The 12,535-nt window shown below is 50.7% G+C and overlaps 1 protein-coding gene across 1 annotated transcript; it reads left to right on the top strand.

The window, feature by feature from the left end:
* The first annotated feature begins 4,617 nt into the window (after positions 1-4,617).
* Positions 4,618-7,154, top strand: GADD45B (growth arrest and DNA damage inducible beta). The gene is made up of 4 exons (XM_073546863.1): positions 4,618-4,771; positions 4,860-4,961; positions 5,272-5,488; positions 6,530-7,154. Exons 1-4 carry the CDS (start codon positions 4,734-4,736, stop codon positions 6,641-6,643), a joined length of 471 nt encoding a protein of 156 aa, XP_073402964.1. The 5' UTR covers positions 4,618-4,733; the 3' UTR covers positions 6,644-7,154.
* Positions 7,155-12,535: the final 5,381 nt, after the last annotated feature.

Here is a 12,535-nt window from a genome sequence, read left to right as displayed (position 1 = left end):
GTCCACACTAGGGATCACCATCCAGTTCTCCTTTTCTTCCTCCTGTGTGGTTGGTCACATCCCTGACTCCAGCCATGTCTATGGAGCTGCCAATACAACTGTAATCTGGATGAATGGCGATACGAGGCCGCTGTGATGCGTCTCGGACACATGCAACCAGCAGACCGTTGTGAACAAGCGATGTTAAGACCGCTCTATTCCCGATTGTCAGCCAGTTTACACCGCAAGATAATCACCTGATGAATGAGCAGCATGAATTGGGTGAAATTATCTTCTAATCATCGCTCTCAGTGGTGCGTCGCTCTGTGTAAACTAGTATAGAAACCACTACTTTAGTCTGCCTCTGTAAACCGGCACTTACACAACTGGTGATCGGCAAAGGCCTACGGATGGGCGGTGCGTCATCCCGCCAGTCAGTCGTGGAAACAGATTTTGCTCATGTGAGATGCATCACCCCACGATCAGCGCCACAATATGTCATGAACATTGCCAGGTACCGGCCTCTTGAAATAAAGCAGCTTTTCCTGCTGCCAGTCCTGACATCACATTCTTTCACCCATTGATGCAGTAATTGATGCAAAAGGAGCCCCGACCAAGTACTGAGTGCATTTACTGAACATTTCAGTAGGGAAACATTTCGGATTTTAAAATCATTTTTCTCGCTGGTGCTATAAAGTATTCTAATTTACTGAGATAATGACTTTTGGGTTTTCATTGGCTGTAAGCCATAATCATCAACATTAGCAGAAATAAACACTTGAAATAGATCACTCTGTAATGACTCTATATGATATGAGTTTCACTTTTTGTATTGAAGAACTGAAATAAATTCACTTTTTGATGATATTATAATTTTGTGAGAAGCACCTGTAGCTTCACCAACTTTTCAAAAACTTGGGACTGGTGTAAAAACGCCAAAACAAATATTTTGCAAAAATCGTAGTTTTGCAACACTTCACTTTTACCCCAACATTGGTGATAACTTGTGTGACAGCCCTGTTGCCTTCCCAATTCCCCAGATTTCAGCCCAATCAAAAATATTTCAGATGGGCGCAATTTAAAAAAATCAAGTCCGAAGGGTCAGATATGTTTAAAGGGGCACAATTGGGAACCGCACCTAGCTGGAATCTGGAGAACACTCCTGCCCCTCCATACTGCTCGTACTCTGTACTCCTGCCCCTCCATACTGCTCGTACTCTGTACTCCTGCCACCCCGTACTACTGGTACCCTGTACTCCTGCCACCCCGTACTCCTGGTACTCTGTACTCCTGCCACCCCGTACTCCTGGTACCCTGTACTCCTGCCACCCCGTACTCCTGGTACTCTGTACTCCTGCCACCCCGTACTACTGGTACCCTGTACTCCTGCCACCCCGTACTCCTGGTACTCTGTACTCCTGCCACCCCGTACTACTGGTACCCTGTACTCCTGCCACCCCGTACTACTGGTACTCTGTACTCCTGCCACCCCGTACTCCTGCCACCCCGTACTCCTGGTACTCCGTACTCCTGCCACCCCGTACTACTGGTACTCCGTACTCCTGCCACCCCGTACTATTGGTACCCTGTACTCCTGCCACCCCGTACTATTGGTACTCTGTACTCCTGCCACCCCGTACTCCTGCCCCTCCGTACTCCTGCCACCCCGTACTATGGGTACTCTGTACTCCTGCCACCACGTACTCCTGCCACCCCGTACTCCTGCCACCCTGTACTACTGGTACTCTGTACTCCTGCCACCCAGTACTGCTGGTACTCCGTACTCCTGCCACCCCGTACTCCTGGTACTCCGTACTCCTGCCACCCCGTACTACTGGTACTCCGTACTCCTGCCACCCCGTACTACTGGTACTCCGTACTCCTGCCACCCCGTACTCCTGGTACTCCATACTCCTGCCACCCCGTACTCCTGGTACTCCATACTCCTGCCACCCCGTACTCCTGGTACTCCGTACTCCTGCCACCCCGTACTCCTGGTACTCCGTACTCCTGCCACCCCGTACTACTGGTACCCTGTACTCCTGGTACTCCGTACTCCTGCCACCCCGTACTCCTGGTACTCCGTACTCCTGCCACCCCGTACTCCTGGTACTCTGTACTACTGGTACCCCGTACTCCTGCCATCCCGTACTCCTGACACCCCGTACTCCTGGTACTCTGTACTCCTGCCACCCCGTACTACTGGTACCCTGTACTCCTGCCACCCCGTACTCCTGGTACTCTGTACTCCTGCCACCCCGTACTCCTGACACCCCGTACTCCTGACACCCCGTACTCCTGGTACCCTGTACTCCTGCCACCCCGTACTCCTGCCACCCCGTACTACTGGTACCCTGTACTCCTGCCACCCCGTACTCCTGGTACTCTGTACTCCTGCCACCCCGTACTACTGGTACCCTGTACTCCTGCCACCCCGTACTCCTGGTACTCTGTACTCCTGCCACCCCGTACTCCTGCCACCCCGTACTCCTGACACCCTGTACTCCTGACACCCTGTACTCCTGACACCCCGTACTCCTGACACCCCGTACTCCTGACACCCCGTACTCCTGGTACCCTGTACTCCTGCCACCCCGTACTACTGGTACCCTGTACTCCTGCCACCCCGTACTCCTGGTACTCTGTACTCCTGCCACCCCGTACTACTGGTACCCTGTACTCCTGCCACCCCGTACTCCTGGTACTCTGTACTCCTGCCACCCCGTACTACTGGTACCCTGTACTCCTGCCACCCCGTACTACTGGTACTCTGTACTCCTGCCACCCCGTACTCCTGCCACCCCGTACTCCTGGTACTCCGTACTCCTGCCACCCCGTACTACTGGTACTCCGTACTCCTGCCACCCCGTACTATTGGTACCCTGTACTCCTGCCACCCCGTACTATTGGTACTCTGTACTCCTGCCACTCCGTACTCCTGCCACCCCGTACTCCTGCCCCTCCGTACTCCTGCCACCCCGTACTATGGGTACTCTGTACTCCTGCCACCACGTACTCCTGCCACCCCGTACTCCTGCCACCCTGTACTACTGGTACTCTGTACTCCTGCCACCCAGTACTGCTGGTACTCCGTACTCCTGCCACCCCGTACTCCTGGTACTCCGTACTCCTGCCACCCCGTACTACTGGTACTCCGTACTCCTGCCACCCCGTACTCCTGGTACTCCATACTCCTGCCACCCCGTACTCCTGGTACTCCATACTCCTGCCACCCCGTACTCCTGGTACTCCGTACTCCTGCCACCCCGTACTCCTGGTACTCCGTACTCCTGCCACCCCGTACTACTGGTACCCTGTACTCCTGGTACTCCGTACTCCTGCCACCCCGTACTCCTGGTACTCCGTACTCCTGCCACCCCGTACTCCTGGTACTCTGTACTACTGGTACCCCGTACTCCTGCCATCCCGTACTCCTGACACCCCGTACTCCTGGTACTCTGTACTCCTGCCACCCCGTACTACTGGTACCCTGTACTCCTGCCACCCCGTACTCCTGGTACTCTGTACTCCTGCCACCCCGTACTCCTGACACCCCGTACTCCTGGTACCCTGTACTCCTGCCACCCCGTACTCCTGCCACCCCGTACTACTGGTACCCTGTACTCCTGCCACCCCGTACTCCTGGTACTCTGTACTCCTGCCACCCCGTACTACTGGTACCCTGTACTCCTGCCACCCCGTACTCCTGGTACTCTGTACTCCTGCCACCCCGTACTCCTGCCACCCCGTACTCCTGACACCCCGTACTCCTGACACCCTGTACTCCTGACACCCCGTACTCCTGACACCCCGTACTCCTGGTACCCTGTACTCCTGCCACCCCGTACTACTGGTACCCTGTACTCCTGCCACCCCGTACTCCTGGTACTCTGTACTCCTGCCACCCCGTACTACTGGTACCCCGTACTCCTGACACCCCGTACTCCTGACACCCCGTACTCCTGACACCCCGTACTCCTGCCACCCCGTACTACTGGTACCCTGTACTCCTGCCACCCCATACTCCTGGTACTCTGTACTCCTGCCACCCCGTACTACTGGTACCCTGTACTCCTGCCACCCCATACTCCTGGTACTCTGTACTCCTGCCACCCCGTACTACTGGTACCCCGTACTCCTGACACCCCGTACTACTGGTACCCTGTACTCCTGCCACCCCATACTCCTGCCACCCCGTACTCCTGCCACCCCGTACTACTGGTACCCTGTACTCCTGCCACCCCATACTCCTGGTACTCTGTACTCCTGCCACCCCGTACTACTGGTACCCTGTACTCCTGCCACCCCGTACTCCTGGTACTCTGTACTCCTGCCACCCCGTACTACTGGTACTCTGTACTGCTCCCCCCTTGTTACAGCTACCTTGGGGTGTACCTACCCCTGTAATAAGGATTCTGTGCCGCCTGGATTGCGTCCCAGCTGGCACTCACTCTGCACGCTTTGGCATGCGTACTCCTCTGCCACCATACAGCAGTGCTCTGGCGGACTGGCACTGAGTGGCACAGTCAGGGAACGCTCCATACACGGAGCCGTCAGCGTGTCGCGTCCTGTCCTTCCGCCTACATCTCTCCGGGAACAGCCAATGACAGCATCTGGCCCCGCCCCCTGCCGGGAGCACATATAAGGAGCGCCGGCAGCAGCGCGTCGCACAGCTGCTTGTGACTACCTGGAGCCGGCGGGATTATTACTGCACGGGATTATTTCTCAGCACGACTCGGGCGGATTCTTACACTATGACATTGGAGGACAGCGACATATACGAGAACGACACGTAAGTGCCTTGATGCTGCGGAGGGCCGGTACCGCTGCGTGTGTCCTGTGCTCTCCGGACCCCATACATGTCTGCTGTCTCCCTGCAGGATGCATCCTGTGGCCTCGGCTCTAGAGGACGTCCTTGTCGGTGCTCACCGGCGAGACTCGCTGACCATTGGCGTCTATGAATCGGCCCAGCTGATGGACAGGTATGTTCCCGTGCCTGGACCCCGGGGTGTGTGATGCGGCAGTGCTAGGGGTCTCGCTCCCACAGGGCTAGGGTCATCATGGCTGTGGTGGGAGTTTTGGGTATGTCCTGTGCTTGGCCACCCTCTGGTGCTCCCCTTATGGCCACGAGCTTTACACCCCTGGGTATAATGGCATATTGTCTATAAGACCCTCTCTGCATCTCGGTCACTCACGCCCCCTATGTATCCCCCCTAGGTGTCCCCTCACAGCTGTAGACCTCTAAGCATCGCATGTATTCCTGAAATGTCAATGTTTCTCGTCTTCCGTCAGAGATCCGGACAGTGTGGTGCTGTGTCTCCTGGCAGCAGATCCGGAACATGAAGCTGATGTAGCACTGAGCATCCACTTCACGCTGATCCAAGCCTTCTGCTGTGACAACGACATCAACATCTTGCGGGTATCTGGCCTGCAGCGCCTGTCGGAGATTATTCATTGTCAGATGGCGCCCGTCTCCGAGCCGGCGGACCTGCACTGCATCCTGGTGTCGGTACGTTCCCGTGCTACATGTGACTCTCTAAGCGCCTTAGCGTAAACCAAGTGCTGCAGCTTAGCCTTCCCCCTGATTAGCCTACGTGTTGGGGCAGGGCTGGGTGCTCAGAATTGCTCTTTAAACAAAACGTTAGCCACTGGCTTAGTCTGATCTTTGCCCTTCAAATCAGTGAGCTATCAGAGCCTTACAATCCTAATATTCTGTAGCCGCTTGGACAATCTATGATGGCATGTCCTCTGTCTGGTCCGGTGCCCTCACCATACCGGGCAGATGTTGGCGTGCTCTAGTTAAAGACCCTGTCAGTCCATGACAGTGGCGTTTAAATGAAGTCCATGCCCATGAGGTCATTTCCTTTCCCTGATCAGTCATGGCTGCTGAAGGCCCCCCCATCTTGGTCCTTCTATGAAGCCCTTCCTGTGGGTTAAGAAGGGGTCTTTTTTCTGCAGCCGGTGGGTTGATTGTATAGAACATCTATACCGCTATATACCTAAATATTGTGGTTCTGTGGCTTTTGGAAGAAGGGGAGGAAAAAGGTGTTAAGAATTGTCTTGGTGGCACACTGACTGGAGCAGTGTGATTTTTGGGACCACTAGTTAAGTCACAAGTCTTGCCTGCCTGAGTGATAACTGATCACTGTGATCCCACCACCAACGACCAGAACAGGAGACCTATGTTCCAAAATGAATGACAAGGATAGTAAAGTAGAGCAGGTGGCATTTGTCAATCCCATAGACATTCACTCCATTGAAATATGGGGTACATAGGGCCCCTTGGTCTCCTGATTTGTCATGGCCCTCCTAGCAGTCAGACATGTATGGATAGGTGAAAACCGTGAATTGTGTGATGTCCTCCGTAAGGAAAGCACGTCGTGGTTTATTAATAATCCTGCCTAAATGATACTGATCCCATTGTTGGGGCCGCCGTCAGGGCATTACTGCCCCATTGTGCTCAAGTAAAAATACTTGATTCTAGCACAAATGAGTGACATATTGGTCTATAGCGATGTGTTTTTGCTAAATGTGAGTTTCTTGTACACAGACTCCTCACAGCAATCCCTGGAAATGTTCAAGTTTGGATGAAGTCTTCAATTACTGTGCCGAATGTAAATCCAGAAACCAGTGGATCCCCTTTATGTCACTAATGGACAGGTGATGACTCTGGACCCTGCCGAAATCTACTCACTCTTTGCACTGAGTTCACAGAAAGTTGACTGGAGTATTTCTTCTATGCCACTCGGTGTCATGGACTATTGGACTGGTTGGAATATATGCATGCAGCTGGATCTGCAAGGCACTTTGTACTCTTTTGTAGACTCTCTGGACCAAGAAGGATTATATTTTATAGTTGACTTTTTATATATCTGAATGGCTTGTTTTGGCAAGTTATAAAGTGGTTTCACCAGCGATGGTGCCTTGATCAATGGAGAACATTCCTCAGGATCTCAGAATTTTACCTTGGAATACTGTTTTTAAGCTCGGCCCCTGTGGCCAGCTTTATATATGACTGGTCAAAACGTCATCCTCACGTTATGTCCAAAATTGTGGTTTGCAACAGGGATTTTTATTTTAAAGTATGCTAAGAAAAAATTACAAATCTAAAGCCCTGTGCAAAAAATTGTCATTTTCTAATTTTTCATAATTCCAATAAATCTTTGCCGTTACAAGTCTTGGTCCCATAGTGATCTGTATCTTGTATGGGTAACACTGTACTGTGGAAAGTTTCTTTGGACCAATTTAAATTTAAGAGAAATGTTTGCTAAAAGTTGCACCAGCAAACAATCCTTTGCTCAGGGTAACTGGATACATGGTTAGATCAGAGAATATGAATGGAGTGGCAGAAGTTGATCTGCAGCTATGGCCTTGGGCTGCTGGGGGTTATCTGATTCCTGCCCCTATTGCTTTGGGCTACTGGGGGGGGGGGGGGGGTTATCCTGCCCCTATTGCCTTGGGCTACTGGGGGGGGTTATCCCGCCCCTATTGCCTTGGGCTACTGGGGGGGTTATCCCGCCCCTATGGCCTTGGGCTACTGGTGGGTTTTCCTGCCCCTATGACTTTGGGCTACTGGTGGGTTTTCCTGCCCCTATGGCTTTGGGCTACTGGTGGGTTATCCTGCCCCTATGGCTTTGGGCTACTGGGGGGTTATCCTGCCCCTATGGCTTTGGGCTACTGGGGGGTTATCCTGCCCCTATGGCTTTGGGCTACTGGGGGGTTATCCTGCCCCTATGGCTTTGGGCTACTGGGGGGTTATCCTGCCCCTATGGCTTTGGGCTACTGGGGGGTTATCCTGCCCCTATGGCTTTGGGCTACTGGGGGGTTATCCTGCCCCTATGGCTTTGGGCTACTGGGGGGTTATCCCGCCCCACATTCTTGTGCTCCGCTGTTCTTTGCTTTACATGTTCATATCAATCACATGTTAATGGCTTGTCACATCCTCAGCTGGCTATGCTTCTGTCACCAGGTATCACTGTATTTAAGCTGGGTTTTTTGTGTTTTTTTTTTTTTTTACAGAAAACTTGTAGGGTTCAGAATGCTGTGCTGCTCCCTGCAGTAAGAACCAAGTACTGTGATTTTTACTTTAAACAGTACTTAATAAGATGTATTTGTTTCTGCATTGTGCCAATCCCTTCGTTGGTACAATTTAGCATGATAAAACAGTATTGTTTTAAAGTGGACCCTATACTTGGTACTGCATGGGAGCAGCCTGCCGTTCTGAACCCTACAATGTGACTGTAGGAAAACTCCTTTCCATTGATGGGCCAGGTTTGATTTGGAATGAGGGTTGCCATTATTCTCTCTTGCTAAAAGGCAATGGCCTCCTGGTAACTACTTGATGACCCTTCTCTTCCAGCTTGACCCACTGGCTATCATGCAACGCATAGTATATGGGGTGAAAGCCAGGGTTCTTTTTGTGATCCAAGTGGAGTGGCTTAAGTGAAATCTGGTCATGGAAGCCCAGCTGCCAGACCTCCATGCACACTATTACAGTATAACTGACTAATTCTGGATTATCGTCAAGTGGTGGTGAAGCAAATACAAGACCAAATTGGTCCAAGATCTTGAGCAGTTGTGGCATTCCGAAACTGTTCATGCTACTGCAGCACCACCCTTGATCACCCACCAGACCCACCAAATGTTTTCTTTTCCTTCTGGTGACCATTTCAAGATAAAAATTCTCAGTACAAATTTTTTTTTTTTTTTTTTCCCCATGCTTGCAGTGAACAGACTAAGTCTTTGCGATGGGTTCCATTATGGACTTTCTGATCAAATCCAAGAATATGTTGTACAGTTCCCTCCTAGCTTCCCTTGATGCCACCATGTCCTTGGTATGCAGCTGTGTGAATATAGGAACTCACTGCTAACTCTGACTACGGTTGCTGAGAAAGCAATGCAGACTGGGGTTACTCACTGCACTCCCATCAACAAGTGGTTAAGAAACATGGCGCTGCTGTAGTGAGCTTGCACAGCGGAAGCCTGCATCACACTCTATCCATCTTCCAAGCTCATGAAAGGGGTCGCTCTTGAAGACTGGAAAAAGATGGCTATTGCCAATTCATTCCATGCCTAGAAATTTGATTCTGTCTTTAAAAAAAATCATGGCTTTCATATAAAATACAAGATGTAGTTTTTTGGGTTTTTTTTCTTGTGGGTGTGTCTTTTGCATTGAGAAATTTTGAGTAAAATTGACAATTGCAATAAGTTCTATTAACCCTTTGCTATGGCTTAATGTCCTATGAAACTAAGAAGGCAAAACTATGGAAACTGTTCTTGTGTTCCGTGACTAATTAAAATATTACTTTTCAAAGATGGTGTACTTGTTTATGCTGGGACTCGTGTATATCCATCACATAGGGTACATTGGGGCTGCTGAATAAACGTCACAGAAGACGCTGCTGCCGTCATCCTTCTCTCATATCCAGGGCTGGACTGGCCATCTGGCAGATGCCAGATGGGCTGGTCCAGTCATGGGCTACATTTTCTACTATGCTATTAACAGTATCGGTGTCCTCAGGGTGCAGTTGAGACTGATCGTCGGAGGAACAAAGTGTGCAGATGTGCTATCAAATGCCAGGGATGAATTTCACTCCCAGTCCGTTCCTGCTCCTATCCTATAATCTAATTCTGCCCACAGAGCCCGCTGGTACTGGCCACCACCAGAACTTACTCCTCTGCATGCGCCGCATCAGTCAGTAATAAAAGCTGCATGCATGTGATCTCAGCCTAACAATGCGTGAAAAGGCCGTCAGCCCAAGTACTGTGGTCCCTGGCCATCAGCCTGGGGGCCGGATGGAATGACACCCCAAATTCTCCACCCGGGGTTAGATGGAGAATTTGAATCCTGTAGAAGAGAAACTGCAGTGTACAAGTCGGTGGTGTTTGTAAAATCCTAAAATTAGAGCATTTAAACATAAGACAACTCAAACACTTTTTCCCATATTTTTGCTACCGCCATACATTTATTCTAGAGCAGAATGTCCATCTCGGCATTTTATCAGTTTATTCAAGCATGTTACTGGGTATTAAACAAAATGTTCCTATTTAATTTGTCTTTTGAGGCTGTGTGCCCGCGATGCGATTTTTAAGAGTTTTTGCAGCGATTTTCGGCACGAAAACACTTAAAAATCGTGTACAGAATGCCCCCCATGCATTCCGCACATGCTGTGCTAATGCTGCGCTTTTTTCCGTGGCAGAATCGCATCGAGGAAAAAATTGCAGCATGCTCATTCTTTTGTGCGGAATCGCAAAGAATTGCCGCAATTCCGCACCCATAGGAATGCATGAGAATCGCTTACTTCCCGCTTGTGGCTATGCCCACCATGCGGGAAGTTAAGCGTCTCATGTGCGGTTGGTACCCACGGTGTGGAGGAGAGGAGACTGTCCTCCAGGCCCTGGGTACCATAACCCTGTAAAAAAAAGAATAAAAAATCTGACGTCCCGCGCTACCTTCCTGGGCCACAGCGTTCCCAGTAATGCCTTGCGGCAAGGTCCTGTGATGATGTAGTCTTGTGTGACTCTAGCGGTCTCAGGAGATCGCTATAGCAACGCAAGACCAACGTCATCACAGGTCTCGCAAGGCATTACTGGGAACGGGATCGTCGCTGAGACTGCACGGGATGTCGGATGGTAAATATACCCCGATATTTTTTTTTTTTTTTTTTTTAAATTCTTTTAGGCCGTGTGCCCACGATGCGATTTTTAAGCGCTTTTGCCGCGATTTTCGGCGCAAAAACGTTTATAAATCTTGTACAGAACACACCCCATGCATTCCACACATGCTGTGCTAATGCTGCGCTTTTTTCCGTGGCGGAATCGCATTGCGGAAAAAATCGCAGCATGCTCATTCTTTTGTGCGGAATCGCAAAAAATTCCGCACCCATAGGAATGCATGAGAATCACTTACTTCAGCATGTGGTACCCACGGTGTGGAGGAGAGGAGACTGTCCTCCAGGCCCTGGGTACCATACCCCTGTAAAAAAAAAAAAAAAAAAAAAAAAAATCGGGGTATATTTACCTTCCGACGTCCCGCGCTGCCATCCCGGGCCACAGCGTTCCCAGTAAAGCCTTGCGGCAAGGTCCTGTGATGACGTAGTCTCGTGAGATCGCTATAGCAATGCGAGACCAACATCATTACAGGTCTCGCAAGGCATTGCTGGGAACGCTGAGGCCCGGGATGGCAGCGCGGGACGTCGGAAGGTAAATATACCCCGATTTTTTTAAATTATTTTTTACATTCTATCTTTTACTATTGATGCCGCATAGGCAGCCTCAATAGTAAAAAGCTGATCACACTTGTCAAACACTATGTTTGACGAGTGTGACCAACATGTCAATCACTTTCCAAGCGATACTTCAAATCGCTTGGAAAGTGCTTGAATATCGCAGCAAAATCGAACAGAATCGCGGTAAAATCGCGCAGAAAAAAACGCACAATTTCTGGGAAGGAGTCCGGTTTTCAGTGTCCTGATTTAAACGCTACGTGGGCACATAGCCTGAAGAACACTAACACTTGGGAACAATTTTTTTCCTTTCTCTGCTGATTTGGACTAAAATACAAAAGTCATTTTTCTTTTATCACATCAGGCTCTTTCTCAACAGCTTATGTTAATGCAATTACTCTTCTGAATCAAGGGTAGCACTAATGCTCTCCTATTGGCTGAGAGCAAACCACTTTTAGGCATCTTTCACATGTCCCTGTCTCAGGTACTTGTAGTGACAGTGACATATGTTAGACCCATTCAAGTCAATGGCTCTGTGCACATGTCAGTGTGTTTCCCCGCACCGTGTGTCCGTGGGCAAAACACGCTGACGTGTCTGTTTAACAGCATCACGGGCTGCAAAACAATTCCGAACAGCAGTGGTACAGTTAGCGCTGTTCCCCGGCATCGGGTGCTGAAGACAGCTGTCATCATTCTCCCCTGCTCTGCCGGCAATCAACGCGAGCAGGGGAGAATGATAAGCTATATTCGAGTGATAACAGCAAGAGCAGGCAGGGGCTGATGGGACTACTACTCCTGTCAGCCTACGCCTGCTGCCGCTAATAAGTGAGAGCAGGCAGCGGCTGATGGGACTACTACTCCTGTCAGCCTACGCCTGCTGCCGCTAATAAGTGAGAGCAGGCAGCGGCTGATGGGACTACTACTCCTGTCAGCCTACGCCTGCTGCCGCTAATAAGTGAGAGCAGGCAGCGGCTGATGGGACTACTACTCCTGTCAGCCTACGCCTGCTGCCGCTAATAAGTGAGAGCAGGCAGCGGCTGATGGGACTACTACTCCTGTCAGCCTATGCCTGCTGCCGCTAATAAGTGAGAGCAGGCAGCGGCTGATGGGACTACCACTCCTGTCAGCCTACGCCTGCTGCCGCTAATAAGTGAGAGCAGGCAGCGGCTGATGGGACTACTACTCCTGTCAGCCTACGCCTGCTGCCGCTAATAAGTGAGAGCAGGCAGCGGCTGATGGGACTACTACTCCTGTCAGCCTACGCCTGCTGCCGCTAATAAGTGAGAGCACGCAGCGGCTGATCGGCGTATTCATCAGCCTGTGCTATAAAT

The sequence above is a fragment of the Dendrobates tinctorius genome, unplaced genomic scaffold (assembly GCF_039654945.1).
Source record: "Dendrobates tinctorius isolate UK_male_01 unplaced genomic scaffold, ASM3965494v1 ptg000011l, whole genome shotgun sequence".
Taxonomy (NCBI): domain Eukaryota; kingdom Metazoa; phylum Chordata; class Amphibia; order Anura; family Dendrobatidae; genus Dendrobates; species Dendrobates tinctorius.
This window is presented reverse-complemented; position numbering and strand designations above follow the sequence as displayed.

What these genes read in the sequence shown, in the direction of transcription:
- GADD45B (XM_073546863.1), top strand. Translation starts at nt 4,734, where the DNA reads ATGACATTGGAGGACAGCGACATATACGAGAACGACAC. An exon ending in GACATATACGAGAACGACAC is followed by an intron (nt 4,772 to 4,859) that starts GTAAGTGCCTTG and finishes GTCTCCCTGCAG; the next exon opens with GATGCATCCTGTGGCCTCGG. An exon ending in TCGGCCCAGCTGATGGACAG is followed by an intron (nt 4,962 to 5,271) that starts GTATGTTCCCGT and finishes GTCTTCCGTCAG; the next exon opens with AGATCCGGACAGTGTGGTGC.